The sequence below is a fragment of the Sciurus vulgaris genome (genome assembly GCF_902686455.1).
Source record: "Sciurus vulgaris genome assembly, chromosome: 15".
Classification (NCBI taxonomy): Eukaryota; Metazoa; Chordata; class Mammalia; order Rodentia; family Sciuridae; genus Sciurus; species Sciurus vulgaris.
In genome coordinates, this window is record NC_136476.1 from 79,687,092 (window position 1) to 79,708,699 (window position 21,608).

General features: G+C 47.9%; 1 protein-coding gene and 1 long non-coding RNA gene across 19 annotated transcripts in view; one reads left to right on the plus strand and one right to left on the minus strand.

The window, feature by feature from the left end:
- Positions 1 to 21,608, plus strand: part of LOC306645778 — a 548,414-nt gene that overhangs the window by 159,929 nt on the left and 366,877 nt on the right. The window lies entirely within an intron of this gene.
- Positions 1 to 21,608, minus strand: part of DENND1A (DENN domain containing 1A) — a 512,257-nt gene that overhangs the window by 66,453 nt on the left and 424,196 nt on the right. For all 18 annotated transcript variants that reach the window (XM_079113744.1, XM_079113747.1, XM_079113755.1 and 15 more), the window contains 2 exons: positions 874 to 978; positions 440 to 527 (listed from right to left, as the gene is read on the minus strand). In XM_079113744.1, coding sequence (XP_078969870.1) covers positions 440 to 527; positions 874 to 978 — 193 coding nt within the window. The remainder of the gene's footprint in view (positions 1 to 439; positions 528 to 873; positions 979 to 21,608) is intronic.

Consider the following 21,608-nt stretch of genomic DNA (forward strand, 5'->3'; position numbering starts at 1 on the left):
ACTGCACTCTACTCTGATCCCAACTCAGCAGGAATCCTGTGGGGTAGGCAGTGTTGCTTTCAGTGTGTAATCAGGAAAACTTTAGTTAAAACAGGGGAAATGACTTTACACAAGTCTCACGCCCGACAAAGGGGTAGGGTTCTGATTTGAAACCAAGTCCCCTAATTCAATATCTCATATGTTTTCACTACATCATGCTGGCCACTACATTTTAAGTAGACTCTACCCAGCAGAAACAGACCCCTGAGCAGAAGATTCATAAGGGCCAATGTACATCTCATGAAAATTGAAGAGGAATTCCCCAGCTGTTTCAAGGACAAGGTTGAAATCAGTCTCTTCCCAGCCTCTAATGAAGGAGAAACGAATCCCCCACCCATCTGTGCCAAGCACACCTTGATCTACAGTAGTCACAACCCAGAAAGGAAACAAGGCTTCTTACCCGCATACTCGCCCATGTTGATCTCCTCTTCAAAAACATCGCTGAAACCCTCGCCAGAATTGAGAAGGTCTAATCGACCGTCAATAAACTAGAGGGAAAGTAAAAGCACAACAGCTTGTCTACGAAAACAGTAAAACCAACCAGTCAGGGACCCTGGTGCATGCCCAAAGAACGGCCATGCTTTCCAAGGTGGGAAAGGCCCTTCAACACTGAGTTTTCAACGAAACTGGGTACACATTTATGAAACTTAGAAAACCTCCTGTCACATCTGCTAGGGGGCTGTCTGGTGGCTGGCCACCCTCTTCATCGAGTCACCCTCCCCTGAGCCTCTCAGGTCTGGGTCCCCTCCTTGCCCACAGTCTTGGGGTTCAGTGTGGAGGCAGCTGCAGAAATCCCTGCCAGGCCAGGCGCAGGCCCCCAGGGAGACTGGGCACCTGCTTGAAGAGCTGCAGCTGTGTGGCATTCTGCAGGAACTGCCTCATGGCTCCAGAGCGATAGTGGGACACAAAGGCTTCTTCGCAGAAGGTGATGGGCTCCTCCTGGGAAAAGAAGGGACAGGAGGGTTGGGGGCTTGAAGGGAGAGCAATCAGTGCTCACGCTCCTCTGGCAGCTTTCGCGTCTGTTCACTTACCTAATTTTCATTAGTGAAGTCGTCACTATTATGTAAGTGTTCTAGTCTAGGGGTGGGAAAAGTGTTTCAAGGAAGGGCCGACCCCCAGTCACAGAAGATGGGCAGGTAGAGCAGATTCCAAAGCCCCCATCCCTCCCCTTCTGTATTAGTGACAGTCACATCTCAATAGCAAGTTAGTGAGAATATGTCCTCCAGTGTGATGATTTCCAAACCATTTGTGTGTGTGTGAGTGTTTCCAGTTTTAGGAGAACACTGTACTCAGAGGGATGCTCAGGCAGAAAGAGCCCTGTTACATAAGGCAGAGCTGAGTCGCTCTGTTGGAAGTTGGGGGTAGGGGGCCTTGGTTGATGGTTGTCTTCTCACCCCCATCCCCAAGGTACGTCTTCTGTCCCCAGGACACTAGCTGTGGAACATGGTTTGAAATCATTTACACTGATTGTTATCTATAGCAAATTATCATTTTGTTTATTTATTTCATTTTTGGAGACAGGGTCCTTACTAAGTTGGTCAGGCTGGCCTCAAAAGTCACATAATTCTGCCTCAACCTCCCGAGAATCTGGGATTACAGGGATGCACCATCATGCCCAGCCTAAAATTTTAAAAATAATTATTTAATTTAAAAAGCAAGATGATCAAAAATAAAACCAATCATCAAGTCAATTTGTGCTTAAGCTGTTTGATAAGGAAGTTTGCTTTCACCAAACTACATTTTACAAGTCAAGAAAATGATACCCTATGCTTTAAAAATCCCATCCTTGTATAGTCAACACCTCGATCTCTCTTTGAACACATGTGGAGTACTTATCTACATAGATAAGTCTTTAATTTCAGCAGTGTATTCTCAATTCTGAAAGATCAGGCTTTTACATCTTGAGTTGAATTAAGGGTGCCCCTACCCCTTCACAGACTTGGTAGCAAACACGGAAATGTTTGAAGCTCCACTTTCATCCTTTTTTAATGAGTTACGTGAGTGTTAAATTTACTGCCTAGCTCTCTAAGTTCCAAGAGTTCCTCCTGCTTAAGTCTAGTTGACAACTAGCCAACTAGTCTCAGCGAGTGGGCAGACACTGCTCAGGCCGGGAGGACAACCCAAGAATGTGAGGGTCGGGGAAGGGGTATTTTATACAGTATGCACTACTGACTTTTACAAAGGACCCGAGGCACCTTGTGCAAACACCTAAGGCTATGAAGAAAAAATCAGGGCTGGGAAATACATAAGTATATAAAATGTCTTTATTTTTAGGAATAGGGTGCCTGGGTTCATAGGTCCTATACAGTTTCTAAAATTAAGTTACAAAGTTAGCTTAGAGCTACCTGGCTGCCAGAGCAAGAAGGAAAACAAATCAAACTTTGCATTGTGTATGAGAAAAAAAATAGTTCTTTGGGAAAAAAGACAGAGCTGTTCATAACATTTATTACTTTGGCATGGACTGCCACCTTCCTTGCCAAACAGATGAAAGACCAGCTACTGATAATAAACACAAGTCCAGCTGGGATTCCATTCTTGTGGCTTGGAAGTTTTGCTTCTCACCCTTGGGACTGTGGCAGGGCGATTCTCTCTCCAGGTGATCTCATCCATGGCACAGCATCACTTGAATGCTGGCAGTTTCTAATAAATATCATCAGCTCGGGCAACTTTCCATACCTCCAAATCTATACGTGTCAGTCCACACCTGGATAGTCCACTGGCACTTCAAACTCAAAAGAGCCCACACTCTCAATTATTATTCCATCTCGACGCTCCTCAACCTGCTTTCCTTCTTTCTTAATCATCAGTATTCCCAGTATCCCTAAGGGCAACCACAGGTCTATCAGACTTTCAAGTCCTTCCTATTCCACCTGTGAAGAGTGTCACATGCTAGCTCTCTGCTTGCCATCCGCCACCCCAGCACATGCCTGGATTGCCGGCTCACCTCTATGTCCCTCTACTGTCTCATTCCTCAAAGTCTACTCCAATTCTTCTGGCCAGAGTGAGTTCCAAAATGCAAATTGGATCATGTCAATATCTTACTTGAGAATGGGACTACATAGATGTCACCTCTGTGTGATGACCTGATTCATGCCTGTTCTTTCCTTCTAGACCAGATGCTTCATGTGGTACCTGCTCAATATTGCACGCATAATGACAGATGTGTCACATACAAGACACTCTGCAGGGGGAGGAAAGGAGGTGCTCCTAAGCTGGGCAAGTTGACCCTGCCTTTCTTTCCCAGAGTCCACATGTCCCTTTGCCTCTGCTGCCTATAAACCTATTGTGCCTAATGTATGCTCTGGTCATATGCCATGTCTGTTCCCATATTCTTCCTTGCTTTTGCCAGTTCTGTTCCATCTGCCTGGACTCCTCCCAAATTCAGGCCTCTGTATGGCAGTCACTCAGTTTTTCTCAGTGCTCTCACAGAGCCTCGTGCACCCCTGGGTACCAGGAGAGGCTTCCCCAGAGCCCCTCTGAACTCATCCCTGTACTCCCCAAGGATGGTGCAGAGCTCCAGGTAGAAGCTCTGGGACACTGGAAGAGAACCACACCGTGAGCTTGACCTGGTTCCTGCTGCAGGAGCCCCATGGTCTTGATGTGGTGGACACTTCTTGGCCTGACAGTAAAAGAGGTCTCAGAGCACAATGCCAGGTGACTGTGTCAAGGAGGTTTAGAGTCACTCAGAGGAAATGCTCATTGGAGTCATTAGCATTCACTCCTGGAGTTCTGGCCTGAAATGTTCAAGAGGTTGCAGCCAGATTTTTGTGTAGGGGTATCCAGAGGCAGGATTCAGTTGCAGGAGAACAGAAAGAATCTCATCTTTGGGGATACATGAACATTTTGAGTGTGTTGTCAACTTACTAGAGGTGACATCCCCCTGTTTAGATGTATCTGTGCCATAAAAATGAAGAAAAGGACACAGGCATGAATGGGAAATCAGGGGAATGTGATAATGGGAGCTTTTTCTGAAAAGAACTTGAGGAACAACATCAGCTGCGTCAGCTAGACATGGAAACAAATACTACCTACCATGCAGTGTGTGTCACTGGGGGTTTGGGGCAAAATGTTCTAGGGGTCAGGAGAAGAAAAAGCAAACCATCCTGGGCAACAGGTCAGAACACATGACCGGAAGCCAGCAATTAGCTTAGAAGGGTGAACAGGAGTTAGCGAGCAAATCCACCCGTTGAGGGCCCAACTCTTCTCAACATACTGAAAGGCAGTGACACTGTTACCTGGAGTCATGTAGAAAGGCTGGTATGGCAGCAGGCCCAGAGCCCTCGTTCCCCTCAACTGACTGCCCTTCCAAGACAATGATATGAGTCACCGTATACCTCACCTGATGGCAAACTCTGGGGCACTGTGCTACACACTTCTTGGTTCTGTTTACTAATCTGAAAACTTCAATGAGGCAGGAAACACACTCAATATTGACAGAAGGAATAACTGAGGTAACTTGGGTGACTTGCCCAAGGAGATACAACTTGGAAATGGCAGAGTTAGGGTCTAACCCTTAGTGGTCCCCAAAGCCCCGGTGTTACCATCAAACACATGGGTGACTGTAGAGGTGGATTTGCTCTGAGGTCTCAGTTCTGTTGCCCTCGGATGTCTGCTAGAGAGCAGGGGTGTTTTCTCTTTTTCCCCTGGTACTGGGGATTGAACCCATGGAGTGCCCCATCACTGAGACACATCCTAAGCTACCCAGGCCAGAAGCCTCCTCCTGCCATCCTCCTGCCACCGTAACCAGCTCAGGAGTGTTCTTTGTAAAGGTAGAACCCTCCAGGTTCTCCTGGACACACAGCATAGCCTTTCAGAGACAAGCCGCTCCAGGGGAGTAAGCAAGCTGCTGTGAAGGCTCTTCTGTCACAAGTCCAAGGTGAGGACACAGAGTCATTTCCTTGCTTGTCCACCCTTGTCCTGCAACTGACACAGCTGCTGCCCCACCCCCACCCCACCCTGCAGTGCAGAGGAGTAAGGCAAGTGTCTCGTCAATTCCCTCCCTTGCAGGAAGGGCTGATTTAGTTCTCTTACTAGATTGATTAAACCTCAGTCTTCTTAGGTGACACTCTGGATGCTAGGGCTACTGGCTGATGGTGATGTTAATGCCTGGAAGTCAGGCCGTGAGCATTCGCGCTTAGATGGCATTAGTGGAGTTTTCATCCATGACCCAAAGGACAGTGAAACACAGCTGCTCAACCCTCTCAAAGACTTTGTTACAAAAAGACAAGTTTCACTCTTGGATTATCTTCTTGACATATGGAATCAATTGAAAACTCCATTGCTAATGAGTTGAATCTTTGTTAACAGGTGAAATCAGTGATTCCAAAGGTTTTGAGAATTCCAGAAATAAATGACTTTATCCTCAGCACTGTCAGTGCCCATGTGAAAATGCCACCTGCCATCAGTTTCTTCAGCAACTGTCCTTGTTCTGCAGACCCACACTTAAAGTAGTAAATATGTATTTTCCTTTATACATATAATTTTTATCAAAATTTTGTGTGTGTTTTTACTGTGAAATTCTTAGAGATGGGGGCAGGGAGGTCAGTCAGCTTCCTATTTATAGACCTTGCTTAAAATTAAAATAAACAAAACATTTATGTTGGAAGATCCATTCATACATCCAAACGTTTAAAAGCAGTTCTATGTGCCAGGTTCTGCACAGGAGGAATAAAAATATAAATAAAATACAGCTCTTATAAATAATAATGACTGGATGGGGGATGGGGAGTGGATGAAAGCAGAGATGATATAAGAATGGCAGGACGTTATGTCCATAGCAGCATAGCCAGAAGATGAAAGAAACCCCACGGTGCATCTACAGATGAATGGATACACGCAATATGGTATTTACACACAATAGAAGATTTTCAGCCCTAAAATGGGAGGAATCTGTCACACGCTACAACATGGATGAACCTTAGAGATATTATGCTAAGTGAAGTAAGTCAGACAAAAAAGACAACTACTGTATAATTCCACTTGTACAGGGTACCTGGAGTGGGCAGGGTGCAAGGAGCTGTTAGTAGGTACAGAGTTTTGAGTTTGCAAGATGAAAAAGTTCTGGAGATGGAATGGAGATGGTTGTACACCAATGTGAATGTAGTTAGTGTCACTGAATCATACATTTAAAAATGATTAAGATGATAAATTCTATGTATATTTTATAATTGAAAATCTTTTAAATCTTAAAAAAAACGACAGAACATTTATAACTGTGGAAGTTAGGTGCGTAGGGATTTGCTTACTTTGCATAAGTATGAAATTTTTCATGATAAAAATTAAAAAGGAAAACTGTTGTCAAGGAATCCTTCCTGGTTCAGGGAACAAACAGCTACAGCACAGTGTGACACTGGTACCAGGGGCTGGGTTTGGTTTTAAAAAAGGTACCTCTATAAAAACTTAAAACTTTGTTTTGATTTGAATCCTTTAAGGCAAGTCAACATGGTGGAGAGAGAACGTGTCTTAGAGTCAAAAGACACCAGAACCCTGACTCAGACTGTACTAGTTATGTGATCTCAGTTGGTGTGTTTTTCGTCATCTGTGACAATCATGCAATGCTGGCCTATCTCACAGAGTCACTGTGAAGATTAAAACAGAGGACCATAAGTAGATTTCTCCATGACAGATCGTGACACCATGAACCTGGGATGGCCAGGTTCTGTGGGAGACATGCATCACACATAGCTCCCTTGCTCATGTCCATGCTCCATCACCCCACTGGACTTCATTCACAAAGACAAGTTCAAAGGTAAAAGTGTTACAAATTTTAAGATGGTGATGGCAGAGTATTAAACCGAGTTTGGGTCCTGTATGACTGCAAAGGCTGAAGGTTGGTGAGGACATCCTGGGGCTCATTCTCTCCCATCTCTTCTGTGTTAGTACTCAGTGGGTGGGCCTGGGGTTGACCAAATGCCACTCTTGACTCAGTAGGGCTGAAGAGCTTCAGGTAAACCTGTGGGCCCATGGAAGAAGGGTTTATAAATCCCGGAGCATGATACTCAAGGCTCTCTATGGCCTTCCCAGCTGCTTGTCCCTGCTAATGATCCTGGCCATCTTGTCCACACACGTTTCCTCCCTCAGAGATTCTGTGCTGCCCCATCCCCCGCCCCCCTGCAACCCACGTGCCCCCTGGCTTCCTTCTCATTGCCTCCTTGAGATTCCCTTACCTAATGCCTCCCAAAGTCTCCATGTGAACACCACCTGTGGCAAGACACGTTGTTCCCAGCATACTACAAGCTCCCTAAGGTCTCTCTGTTTCTCCAGGAGAGGCAGATGGAGAGTGGGACACTATCTGGGATATAGTCCCAGCTCTGCTCCTTGCTGCCTTTGTATATCACCTTTGGCAAGTGACCACCCTCAGTTTTATCATACACAGGAAGAATTCCCTGCCTCATTTGACTGCTGGGGATCAAGCAGGAGTGGGTAAGAGCAGGTTAATTGTTCTCAGTCTTGGCAATGTATTAGAATGGCCAGGGATGCTTAAAACCGCCATGACAAAGGCTGCATTTCGACAACTGACTCCAGTGTAGCCAAAGCTAAGAGCCACTGCCAGAGGGAAAGTGACTAGTCTACACCAATCAAATAATTTTTTTTTTTTTTTTGAAACTTAAGAATAAAGAAATAAAGTCACAGAATTTGGTCTAATTTTTTACCAGCAGTCCCATTTGGGTTGTTTTTGTTTAAATACCTCCAAACACCAAATTCCCGGCTCAGGACTTGGCAGCAGTCCCAGGACCTGGAGGATGAGGCTGCCCAGGAGGCAGTGGGGATTCCCAGTGAGCACAGAAAAGGTTTAGCATGGTGTCTGGCCTGGAGAGTCCAAACCCTTATTTATTGGAATGCAGGGACAGAGGGAGGGAAGAGAGAGGACCAGCAGGATTCCACTGCAATAACTTGGGGTCAGCCAGAGGCAGGCACAGGTGTAGCAAGAAGGGAACCCATATCAGCAGAGACCTTGCTCTGAACCAGAAAGCCTGTGTTTCCCAAATCCCAATGGAGCAGAGGCCTTTCATAAATGATTCCCTTCTCCTAGATGAGGTAACGCTGCCCCCACTGAAGGAAGCGTTCGCCTCAAGGTCCCAGAGCTGATGGTCTAATGACTCCCAAGTCCAAGCTGTATTCTACCCTGAGGCACAACACAGCACACACCGGGACCACCAGGTGGATTGGGAAGGAGGGCCACTGACCCTGGCTGGGTTGGGCCAAGTCATGCTTGGGGTGACAGGACCAAGACAGCTTTCTGATGCATTTGTGTGGTAGCCGAGGCACGCTGGGGACAGACTCCCAGCCTGGGCCCTCGCCACTATAATAAGCCCTAAGCAAAGAATCAATGTCTCATCGTGAAGCTGGCTTGCTGTTCGGATGATTTAAGTTAGGGGAAATGTGGGTGTCCGACAAGAGCTACTTGGATAATTTGCAGGGGCAGACACAAGCGGGCTGACAGTATTTGCCCATTCTGGCCACAGCTCCAGTATTGACAGAAGCCCCCACACACACTCGCTAGATTATAGTAAAGACATTCAAATCACAGGCGCGTCGGCCCACGCCTGGCTCCTCTGTGCCAGCAGCCCCTTCCTTCCGCATTAACCGAGGCAAACAGGGAGAAGTCAGGAAATTCTGATTAGCGCAGGAACGCAGATGAGTGGGGAGGCCCGTGGAAAGCGAGGAGACACAATGAAGTTGGTCTTCATGCATACTAGCTCAAGATTTTCTTCCCCTAAGAAATGCAGATGGGAATCGGCTCTTACAGGAAAGCAGGTGCGGTGATTAAACACAGCTACCACTTGCTGAGCGCTAGCCCTGTGCTAGGTGGGTTTCCATGCATTATCTTGCTTATTCCTCACAGCAACCCAAGAGCTGGTACGAGGATGATTTCCATTGTACAGATAAAGAAATCAAGGCTCCGAGAGGTGAGAGGTGAGTTCACCTGCCTGAGGTTGTAGAGCTGGTTAATGGCAGAGCCAGAGTTTGAAGCAAGTGTCTGGCCCTGGCACTCATGCAACACAGTGTTATTTCCCTTCCATTAAGAGAGATTCTATTTGACACATGCACTGCCAGCTGGAGCTGCTCTAGAAGCATCCAAAGAGATGGATTATAAGGCGGTGATGCTGAGAGAGGGCTCTGGAGAAATGAGTGTGAGTTTTGGCTCCACAACAAGGCAGCAGTGGCTGCCTCACCTCTTGGAGCCATTTTCTAACTGATATGATGGTAATGGCCACATCTATTACATGCTCTGAGCATGAGATTCATGCATCAGGTATATCCATGGAGCAGTAGTGGCTAAAGGGCAGAGCTGACTTGCCTCAGCACAGCAAACCTGTCTCCCTAACTGGAAACCAAATGGGACATGTCCAGATTCCATATCAAGCACCTGCTGGCTTAGCCATGTGGGCAGTGTCAGTCGCCTCAGACCACTGGGAGCCAGATTCTGGGTTTTGACAATGACTGGCATTCCAATGTCTCAGAATAGGGTTTCCCAAACTGACCAGAGAGGAGGGTTTTGGTTTTCTAAGCATGAGCACACAGTTTGAGAGAGCTTACTGTAGAGAGGACAGGCTTGGTGGCCTGGCGAATCACTGGGAGAGACAGGTCAACCTGAAAAACCATCGGTAGGACAGCAAACATTAATTATAGCAATAGAACAAGTGACTCAGATCAAAAGGAAAAAAGGCAGATTAGTCTGTAAAGACAAAAAGCCCCACCGTCTGAGTCAAGCAAGGAGTGGTGGTGACATGGCTCTCGGGAGGGCCCTTCATAGCAGTGTCCACACACCGAATACAGGGCTTGGCTGTTCATCCCTGGTTCCTTTATTTAATATCACCCTCTCTCGAATGTCCTTTGATGGGGCTGAGCCCCCAGTGCCTGGCACTGGTGCGGTGCATAGGAGGCTTCAGCAGGAAGTTTCTAGTCATGAACAAATAGCAGCATTGTAAAGTGGGAATAGCACAAGGAGAGGAGTCAAACACTTCACTTGGCCTTGACTCCCTACCTTGCCTAGGCCTCATCTTCTTCCTCTGTAAGTTGGGATGGCTGGAAAATCGTCACAGTACTTTCTAATATTAACACGTGTTGCTTCTATAAATGAGGTTTCTAGGAGGTCTGCCATGGCCTCCACAAGAAATGTGCCATGGTGCACAGAGGTGGGAACAGAGAAGGAGTGCGGGCTCTGCCACCCACCATATCTGGAACTCACCAAGTCCTTAAATCCTATTCTTATTTGTGAAAGGGGGCGTGGCTTCCTGTTTCACGGGGTTGTGGGGTCACAGCTGATTCATGCAAGGTGCTTGGCTAGGGGCTTGACTACCACTAGAGGGCTACAAAAATATCAGTTTTCCGCCCCCCACTTTTGGAGGTTCTCACTCACAGCAAGTGTTAAGTGATACTACTTCAGTCAGTGCTGATTCAGTGTGTGTAGCAGGAACTACTGTGCAGGGACAAGTGACAGGACAGTGGAGGCAAGACCATGGCTCTGAGCCAGAGCAATAGGAACCTCCACAAAAGCTGCCTTCTGTGCAGCCCTGCTTGGGACCCAGGTGGCACACATTGTTGCAGGCGAGAGGCTCCTCACCCTCATCTTGTGGAGGAAGGGTATGTGACCTGGCTAAGGTCACAGACCTGCAAGAGCCATAGTGGTTTCTGAGGTCAGTTCTATCTGACACACAGCTCGGGCTCTTTCCATGATACTCCAGAACACAGAGCATGCTCAATAGCCCAAATGGGTTTTTTCCTTTGGTTTCTGGAGAACCCAAGAGACTACAAGTGACCTTCCATATGAAGACACTCTTTTTTCTGTACTGCAGCTACAGCCCCAGTCTGAGGCATCCAGAGTATATGGGTGGGGGCAGAATGGTTTAGGAACTCAAGAAGGTCAGTCCAGCCCAGAGCTGCACAAGGGTGGAATCAAGCAAGCCTGGCCAAGTTCATTGCCTCAGCTGTCCACTGAGACTATCCCCTGCTTCATATTTGAGGTTTAAAACGATGTAGTGTTTGAGAAGGGGCCACCACAGAGTAGCACATGGCAGGTGCTAACGGAGCTCCACATCCTTCGTGGCTCTTTTCAGATGCCCTTTCATAGCTGGAATATCATCTCAGGTGGAATCTTCTACACCTTCCCTTCAACCAATACCTTGGACTGAGATGACCCTGTCTGGGTGGAGTGGGGTCCAAGGAAGACCACATAAGGAAGATGTGATATAATAGTCAAGCACCAAGGAGGAGCAGGAGACACGGGAGGCAGGTGGGAGCAAAAAGCAGGGAGGAGCTGGTTTTGCTGGGCAGAGCTCATCGTGCCCCAAACAGCCCATGCTATCCTACAACACGAAGTGGGCCTCGGTTCTCATGAGGGCCTGTCATCTTCTGCCTTTGCATGTGCTGGGCTCTCTGCATTCTCAGGCGGGGGAGTCCCTTCACCTGCTGAGGTCCAACTCAGGGTCAGCTGCCCAAGTCACTTCCATAAGCCTCCTCCCTGCCTTAGTCAGTGACCCTCTTCTGGGTTCTGAGCTCCTAGGCTCACCTCTGCCATAGCATTAATGGCAGTTCCCTTGGCACAGGTGGCCTCCTAGAGGGTATAGGCTGTGCCAGATTGCCTCACCCTGGCATCTCCTGCTTGGTGCCTGGGATGGGGCGGGCTCTCTGTTGCCAGTTCATGAATTACTCTACTGCATAGTGGCAACAGGGACATTTTGAGGAAGAAGCAAACAGAGTGGAGGGCCAGGCGGCCAGACTGAGGTTGTGAGGAGGTGCTCAAGGGAAGGGAGAAGCTGGTGTGCGGCTGGCAGGGCGGGGAGGTGGGGAGGCAGGGAACCCCGTCTAATTAGAGCACATGTGCAGAGCGGCATCTGGCTCCAAGCACAGCAGTTTCCACCGCTCCTGGAGTTGTCGTGGAGACGACCACATGACCTGCCTGGAGCCGAGGCTCAGGGGCAGCAGTCCAGATGCACTCCTAACACATTCTGACAGAGAGCAGATGGGCAGCTATTTGCAGGGCCAAAAAATGCCAACTCTGCTGCCCCCCAGACCTGCGTGCCCTCACTGATCATTTTCATCTTGTAAAGTCATTCTTATCTGCCCTGGAACCACCAGTTCCTCTCGTGTAGGAATCAGTGTGAGAGCTGCTATTTTTGTAGCTCTCTAACCATCACAACTTCCGGCTTGTTTGTGTGGGTGAGATGTCACCACCTTTAATGAAGGGGTCCCTGATGACAGACTCTCCTGCCACAAGGCTGCCCCTCCAATCTCCTTCTTGGCTCAAAGTGTCTATGTTCCTCACTCTGTAGGTCCCAACTAACAGATCGAGGTCTTGGAGCTATGCCCTGCCAAGTGTGGGGAGAATGTGGACTTCAGAGGTGGATTCTTGGGCATGCAACTGGCCTCTCTTTACCACTCTGTAAAGTGGGGTTTGTTATACTCATGTTCACAGGATTATTTTAAGGGGTAAATTCAATAATCATGGAAGAGCCCTGAAAATTATAAAACCCTATATAAATGTAAAGGTCTTGTGATAATGGTAATCTTTGACCAAGATAAATTTTCTTAAAATCTCAATAATATTAAGCCGAAAACTCCTTTCAGGTGAGTACAGGAAAATAACAAAATCATAGGATCTGTACACAACTACAATTTATTATCCACATGTATGGCAAATGTCTCTCATTAAGGTCTTGAGTAAGGTGGGAAGATGTCTAGTGTTGGTGAAATCAGGCTGGGGTTACTCAAGCAAGTAACTTAAACCATTCTAGGGCTTCAGTTCCTCCATCTATAAAATGTGAACACCTATTCTTACCTCTGATGAATTTATTCCAATTGTGAGAATTAACTGCCTAGCACATAGTAGGTACTCAATGAACATTAGCTCCACTTCCTTTCTCCCTGTTCATTCAGAGGTATCAAATACGACTGAGGTTGAGAATAGAGTGAAAAAGCACAGGTTCAGCTAGGTTGGGCTGGAATTCCACTCAGTAGCAATGTGGCACTAGGGAGGCACTCATTTCTTCTGAGCCTCAGTTTACTCTTCTGGAAAAGCAGAATAGTAATAAGATCTGCCCCATTACGTTGTTGTGCGGTTTAAAGGAAACAAAGAACCTGAAGCAGTTAGCATCCAAACAATGGTTGTCATGATACTTCTCTCCCTTACTACAGAAATCCTCCATTTCATGAAAAATCACACTTTTTCTATGGGTGTAGCCTGGGGGCCAATGCTATGCTGTCTTAGGGACATTCATTTTTATTTCTGAAGTTGGGAAGTAAAGGGAAATGAGGATCCCCACCCGAGGTGTGGGTTGCCTGGGTGCACACGAGGACCATTGGAGCTCCCCCAGCCCACTGGCTGAGTGGCACGTGAGTGGCACGCAGGGTGGCTGGTCCAGGTGCTTACAGGCTTATTTATGAAGCACCACAGGGGTTCCTGTTGCAGGCTCACTTGCCTGCCATCGCAGGTGTGGGGAAGGCCTGGCTAAAAATATTGCAAACGTGGGCTTAATGTCGCCCAGCAGAGACTAATGATTGTTTTAAGTAAATACTAATTATAAGAGTTACCTAGGTAAGTGCCAGAGTGGCACACATACTTCCGTATCTCCACAGGTAGGTGATCATTTGGGGAGACAACTTCTTATATGACTCCTCCAGGGAGGTGAAGGCCTTGCAAGGTTCTAAATATCTGGGGGATTCCTAGTTAAAATACTTGGTAAGTTTCTTAACATGCGATGTATAGGAATTTCTTATATGAGATATCATCTGCCACAGACTGCAAAGCTGATTCAGTTCTACTGGACCCTTTAGATGCAAACTGGTCACAATGGTGTGGAGAACCCAGATTTGGTTAAAGGCTTGGCACATAGGCTGGCTGATCTCGGGCAAGCATGTACCCAAGAGTGGGGAAGTGGGGGGTCGCTGACTTTTGTTTTAGTTCTGGTGCTCTGTTGGACCTCTTGGACATGCTCCTTCTCTGAGTTTGTCACCTGTGTGGGAATCTAACATGTGCTGATCACTTTGATCAGCAGTTCCTACATCTGGCAGCACATGGATGCTCACCCTGGGAGGTTTTCCATCCTTGGGCTGTGCTTGACCTTAACAAAGCTGCTCAGATGAGTCCAGTGCATTTGAGAACCTGTGGGAGGTGGCAGCAGCGGTGGTGGAGTAGGGACAGGAGTAACAGGCACTTGTATGTGCTTCCCACATGCCAGGTGCCTTTCCAGGTGCTTTCCATGTCCTCACTTGCTTAATCCTCACCACAACCCTATGAGGAAGAGGTTGTCCCCGTGTCAGTGGGGAAACTGAGGCACAGAGTTGTAAGATAACTTCTCTACGTTCACACAGGCACATTTGTTGATTGAATGTAAACAAATGAATTGAGATTATGACTTTCATGGTTCTGGAAAGAAGCAGATTCTTAGAGGGGTCTTTTTTTATTTAGGCTGGGATGTGTAGAAGCATCAGTCCTACATGAGGTCAAAGTGGGGACTGGAAAGCCTGATTCTGACATCCTAGAACCTGGCTCATGGATTTTGCAGCTCCTAATCTAAATGTGCCAAGTCCCTCTATGACAAACAATGTCAAGAAAGAAGTGGGGACTAGGACCCTGGAGGACTAAACCAGATAACCATAGGCTGCAGAAACCCACTGGAAAATCCCCACCTCCATTGTTATAGTCACCTTAGTAAATCTTCAAAAGGCTTTTGGGGATAGTCAAGGGGCAAGTATCCAGGGGATGGGGCTGCAACCTGCTGGGGCTTCAGGGTGGCTGGACTTACAACCATCTCCCTGCTGAGGCTATCCCAAGAAATAAGGGACAATCTAGATGCCAAGAAACGGCAGCCCCTCCCAACAACATTTCTAGCAGGTGCTACTGACCCACTATGACTATCCTTCATCTTCATCTTCATCTTCATCATAGCAGTGACCATTTACTGAGAGCCAGCCTATACACATTCAAACAGTGTTTATTCTAGTTGTCAACAGACATGCTGAATGATTTAGAAGGAAGTGTACTGATGTCTGCTGTTTACTCTGAAATGCATGAAAAAATAAGGGGCATTGATAGATGCATAGATGGACAGACATGTGATAGAGCAAGCATAGTAAAATGTTAATGGTACAATCTAGATGGTAGATATGTGGGTGTTCACTGTAAGTTTCTTTCCACTTTTCTGTATGTTTGAACATTTTTATAATAAAATGTGGGGAAAAATACCCACAAGGGGACATTAAGTGCCAGAACATCAGCGGGGCAAGAGTGGTGGCAAGATGTTATTCCATGAGCTACTGGTCTTGAGGGGACACCAAACATGACATTGTGCTAATCCAATTTATCACTGATACAGTGACAGGGAGGTATTAAAATGAGTCATAAATGGAAAGCCAACGATTTATTGTACATCTACTATGAGCCAGGCCCCATGTAAGCACTGGAATAGTAATGACTAAGGCAGTCAAGATCCTTCCCTCAGACAGTGTGGGGATCACACCAGCAAACAAACAGTACCTGTGACAGGCAGGGGAAGGCATCCGCCGATCTGGAAACCAAGTTCTGAAAGGTCAAGTGACTTGCCAGGTCCACGTGACAAGCAGGTGGGGGTGGGGTTCACACATAGGCACATCTGAGTTTAAACTCCAAGTTCTTTCCTCTGTCATCTGCCACCTTTCAAAAGGTCACTAACATCATCAACCCTCATTTGCTCTTGATGAGAGGAGCTACAAGGAAAACTGACATCCCAAGATCACGTCCAAGTTTCATCCTCGCCATTCTTTTCAAAGCTACCCCTCATCAGAATGAGTCCTAAGACACTAGCAAAGCAATTGCTGTGGCCTTAATTCCCTTCACTTGGGAAACCTCCCAGCTTTTAAAGTAGTTTCCCAATCACTGCCTCATTTGACCGGCACACAGCCCTGGAAGAGGGCTCTGGAATCCTGCAGCTTCAGCCTATTTGAACAAGAGGCCTAAACTCAGGGGACTGGACTGACAGGCTGTTTGCCTAGGCCTCCCTTACCTCTGGCCGAGAGGGATGAGGAGGAGCTGGTTAGCTTGGCAAGAAGAAAAGAGGATCTGCCCAAAGAGAGTGCTTGCATGCCAGAGTTTGCCCACTTGGCCTGTCTGCTCCTCCAGGACCCTGAAGGCCTTTTGCAAATAATCTCTGTGAGGACCAAACAATTCTCCCTCTGCTTTGGTGCTACATCAGGAATCTCTTGATGCCTTTAGACACTGCAGGGTACTGTGTGGTTCTGGCTAGGGGACTGTCTAAAGACAATTCCAAGAAACCTGGAAGGAGCTTTCATTTAGTAATGATGAATGGGGAAGGCAAATGTCAGTAAAATGGATTCATTTTACTGGCAATATATTCCCTGATGTCAAGTTAGATTGTTTCCAGCCCCCAAATACCAACTAGGAATTTTGACATGCATGTGAGCAAAGTTGTTTCTGGAGAAATATAAGAGACTTCCTGCTGATGGGCTTCCTATTTCTAAAGGTTCTTATCCCTAAACCTTCTATCTGATCCAGTGGGGTCCCCAGGTCTCCTCATCTTCTGCCCAGACAGCAATAAGTGCCTCCTCCCTGGCACTGCTTCCAGGCTCTTCACCTGATCTAGCGCCACTTTGATTATCCAATGACATGGCTCCTACTTGAGCTCTCCATGCCTTTGGGACAAGAACCTCCAACCACACCTCCTGACACCTGCTCCACAAACTGGAAGTCTTGATCCCTGACAGTTGTCCAAAGGGAAGCTTCCTGCACTCTATGCCCCTTGCTGTTTCAACCCCTCCTGCTTCTCCCTTTGCCTGGACTACCCTTCCTTCCTCTTCATCAGGCTGACTCCTACTCATCTTGCAAGGCGACAGCAGGTGTTATGGCCTTGATGCAGTCATCCCTGCTCCACAGCCACATCCCTCTGGGTCTTCCTTTGGGCTTCCATGGCACCCCAGCTTACCCCTATCACACTGCATAACAGTCCCTGCTTACTCGCTGCCTCCTGCTTGAGGACACGAGCTCTTTATGCACAGGGTATGAACTGTCTTTTCAGTCCACAGCATTTTCTGGCGCACACGGCCTGCCACACAGAGGCAGTGAATACATGCTAAATGAATGAATGAATGGTCTGCACTTTTGTGAGTGAGTCCCATGAAATAAGGCGGTTTCCCAAAAAGTAAAAGAATACCAAGATAGTTTGAAACAGACCCACATCATCCCGGAATTCTTCCTATAGCAGAAGGCGTCACAGCAAGGCTGCAATTATAGACATGCGCGCGCACATGCACACATTGTTTAAAAAAATTCACAGAATGCACTTAACACGGACTTTTTTTCTTATTGGAAACCTGTTTACAATCTTGTCCACTGTCAGTCTTAAATGTCACTCTTCAGAAAGATGGCTGCTGCCAGGAGAAATTTATTTTCAAATTGAATCACAGCATGTTCATGCAGAGAAGCGCCTCTTTTGAATCTCCAAATTGGAGGGAATTCAGGGAAAAGAAAGTGAGGTGATTAGAATCTGCAGAGGCTGATTCAGAAGGAAAAATTATGAGGCTAAAATATGCATGGGTGAGCTAAATAAGCAGCAGCTATTAGCTGGCAGAGAAGGTGGGGGTGGGGTGGCAACTACCTAGAAACCTACCAGAACTGTGATCGAGCGCAGCAAGAGTGGGAATAGGGAAGGGAGAACAGAGCCTAGGCAAAGCCATTTCAACAAGGACATGCACATTTCCAGGCTGTCTACCTGCACCAGGTGCTGTGGTCTATAGCACCCCTCACCCAGTCTTTGCCCAGCACCCCTCATTATTTCATTTTAAAGACAGGGAACTGAGGTTCTGAGAGACTGGAAAACTCAGATAAGGAGGGGTGCGGTGGGATTCTACCAGCCACTCTGCCACCAGCTAGTGACTAAGTGAAAGTCTGCAGTAGGCCTTCCTGTTCCTGCCAATTGGAGGTGGGGTGATCAGGGAAGGCTCCCTGGAGGCGAACACCTGAGCTGAATTGATTATGCTTCTTTGTGCTAGTTCAGAAAAGGGTTGCCTGCTTTCAGGACAGTTGGAATTCAACATGTACGTTGTTTTTTTATCACCAACATTTACATTTTGTGGAGTCAGGGTCTCCTGGCCTATGGACTCATGCTTCAGGACCCAACTATAGGGACTCTGCCTTTGGGAGGGTCACTCCTCATTTGCAAGGATGGGGAGTCCTCTTTGCCTTTCATTCTTTAATTCAGCAAGCAGTTGCTGAGAGCGCGCTGGGAATCTGCCCTGGGGCTGAGCCACCCAAGGGAGGTCAAGGAAACTCACAGTTGCTTAGTTGCCAGTGGGATGAAGGCCTCACAGAAGTCCCACTGCTGGAAGAGCACACAGCAGGGTGCCCAGGGTAGGTCTGGAGGCTTTGGAAAGCCTTCCTGGGGAAGTAACATGTGGCTGAGAGAGGAAGGTAAGCCAGAGCTCCTCAGGTCTCAGTGGGATGGAGGAGTGTGGGGGGCTAAGAGATGGCCAGAGCTCAGCACTGGGGAGCAGATGTGAGAACATGAGCCCAGGCTGGGTGTAGGTCGTGCCAGCCCTTTGGTCCTGCTGTCCTGAAGCAGTGGGGAAATCTAACACCTGGGGGTGGGGGTGCAGGAGTGGGGGAGTTCAGATAGCTGCACTTTGGAAGGGTTCTTTTGGTCTCAGTGAGGCCAGCGCTCTGCCAAGAAGGTACAGAGGAAGCAGGGTGTCCACTGAGGCAGCCTCTGGGGGAATCCGGATGAGATGGTGGCAGTGGAGGGAGGCAGCCATGGAAGGGAGGATCAAATCACGATTCTAGGAGGTAAGAGCTGATACACACTACAAGAGGTGATGCACCTGGCAGACTCCCCCTATGAAGCTGAGTGCCCTGGAGAGGCAGGAAAGACTAGGTGGGAGCCACACAGTGTCCCTCCTTCCTGAGAGTGGCACAGGCTCTGGGCATGGACTGCTTTTTTGGTGCTGATGAATTCCCCAAACCCAAGAATGGCCTGGCACAAAGAGGTGATCCAGAGATGCTGGAAAGTCATGTGAGGTGGGCTGCTCAGCTCTTCTACCTGGCTGCCAGGTGACCCCCAGGTCACTCCAAGAACTCAGGAAACAAATCCCAAGCAGAGCAAAGCCTGGGCCTTGCAGGCCCACCCTTGTGGACAGATGATCTCTATTTGGAAAGCACAGAGTTCCCAGCTCAGACCTGGGACTCAGCTCTTGGTCGACCCCATGTTGTACACCCAGAACTGGCCAGAGCCTGTCTGGTGCACCATTTGTTGGGCCTGATGTACTGAGGACGGGATGTATCTGGTGCAGACTGGGCTGAGACTCCTGGCTCTGTCACTCACTGTCTGTGTGACTGTGGGAGAGTCATTAGCTCCTCAAGACTCAGTTTGCTGTTTGTAAACTGAGACTAAGGCAAACCACCTGAGTTGTCATGAGATCTTATATGGAATTCCTGACTCAGGGCCTCACATGTCATGGAGACTTGAGTTGGCAATCATTTTTACAGTCCCCATTAGAGAAACAAATTTTGTTTAAGAACGAAAATCATTCTTAGTCCCTAGGATTATGTGGCAAACTGGCTAGTGTCTCCTAGTAATTGTTGCCATCCAATAACGTGCTATTAAATATTACATTTATTCATTTAAAAATTTGTCTAAATCTGGTCAGAGTGACTTAGTTATGTTTGAGTTGGCAGCTCTGGTTTTTTGGAAGCTTGTGTTCCTATCCGAAAAGTTTCTTACTCAGAATCCAAGGAGCCTGTGCCAGGAAGCTCGTCTTTGTGTTCCAAGCCGTTTAGCGAGCCACTAGCTAGCGGGCCACACGGGGAAGGGGAGGGAGTTTGGGTTTTGCAGACAGATTGGTCTGGGTTTGAATCCCACCTCTACTACCCAATAACTGGATAGCCTAGAATGAAGCCACAAGTGGGGACCAAAGGTAGGGGTGAGGACTTTGCCCTTGACCCTTAGTGTTCTCTGATTCATGAGTTCATGTGCAGGGAGAACCACCCAGAGATTCCAGACAGCTGTCTGATAGTGTTCCTCCTCTGCCGTAAATCACTCAATGGCTGTCCTGTCTTCCTCTCTGTTCACCAATACTTATTAAGCACTTACTATGTACTGGGTGCAGTGTTAGGTACTAGGGAGGGTGCAGTGGAAAGAAATCTAAAATCTTGACCCTGCATTTGAGGGTGTCCCATGCTCTGGCCCCTGCCTGCTTTATAGCCCCTTGTCCTTCACCCTGCCACATAGTGCACACTCCAGCCATGCTAAGTGCTTGTGGTCTGTGTGCAGGGGCACCCTCTCACCTCAGAACCTCTGCTCATGCTTTTGCCTAGATGGTTGGTGCTCATGTGGCCCACCTGCATGTGACTCCTGCCCCTCCGTATTGTCACAGAGTCCTACACTGACCTCACACAGTGCACAGTATGGAGTGAAAGGGCGGTCCTGGGCAAGAGACCACAGAGGCCAGCAGACCTGGTTCCTTCTGCTCCACACTCCCTCCAGCTGTGGCCCCTGGAACAGGATGTTCTCTGCCTTCTGTCTCCCCTTCTGCAACATGGAAATAGTCACATCTGCCTCGAAGTTGATTTTGAGCATTATAGGAGACCTGACACAGATGAGACCATTAAGGTGGTCTGAGCAGTTTCCTCCCTGTCACTCTTACTAGACTGGGAGTGGTTTCAGGATCCCCAGTGTTGGGGGCAGGGCCTGATGTACTTGAGATGAGTGAGTGTGGAAGTCACAAGGAACAGTGTCTCTTGAAATCCAAAGCTGTTTTGGTGTTGAAAGAGTTAAGGTTTGCTTGTGATTATAAACAAGCTCCATTTCAGCTCAGCACTATCACTGGGTGTGAGTCACAAGGCTTAGCAGGTGTGGGCAATAATTAAAGGCTTCAGCAATCTACCTGGGCAAGGTATTTTTGCCTCTTATTCCAAAGAGGAAACTCTCTCTATGGAGAGCAGAGGAGCTCATTAATGAGACTAATTAGGTGGAAAGGGGGTAGAGGCTGGCATCAGCTGCAGCTCGGAGGAGCGAATCATTAAGCTCTGTAATCTCCTCTGCTGAACACAAGCAGATCAGGCTCAGGGCAGCAAGCAAGGCTCTCCCACCTGAGAACCTGACCACAGGCTTCCCAGGGCTGAAGGGCCTCACCTCGCCCCTCACACTTTGCCAGGAGACCCTCCCCACAAGCGCGCGCGCGCACACACACACACACACACACACACACACACACACACACACACACATACACACATGCACGCATGCGCAGCACAAGGTCAACTTGTGCTGGAGGATGCTTACTGTGCTCACTCAGCATCAAGGAGCATGTACTGGTTCAACAAGGTTTTCTGGACAAAAGGATCGGATCAAGACTCTCTTCTGGGTCTCCACATACACAGGATAAACTCATATCCCACTAGACACCACTAATGTTTAGCTAGAAATGGAGTGGGCTTTGCTTCCAGAATCCTTCCCCTCCCTGGCTTGTGAGCTCTGTGACCTGGGGACATGGAATTTAGTGGCAGGCATACCCCAGATGTCACCAACACATTGGATGCTTGGTGGAACCGACAGGTGGGTGGCAAAAGAACAGATGGAGGA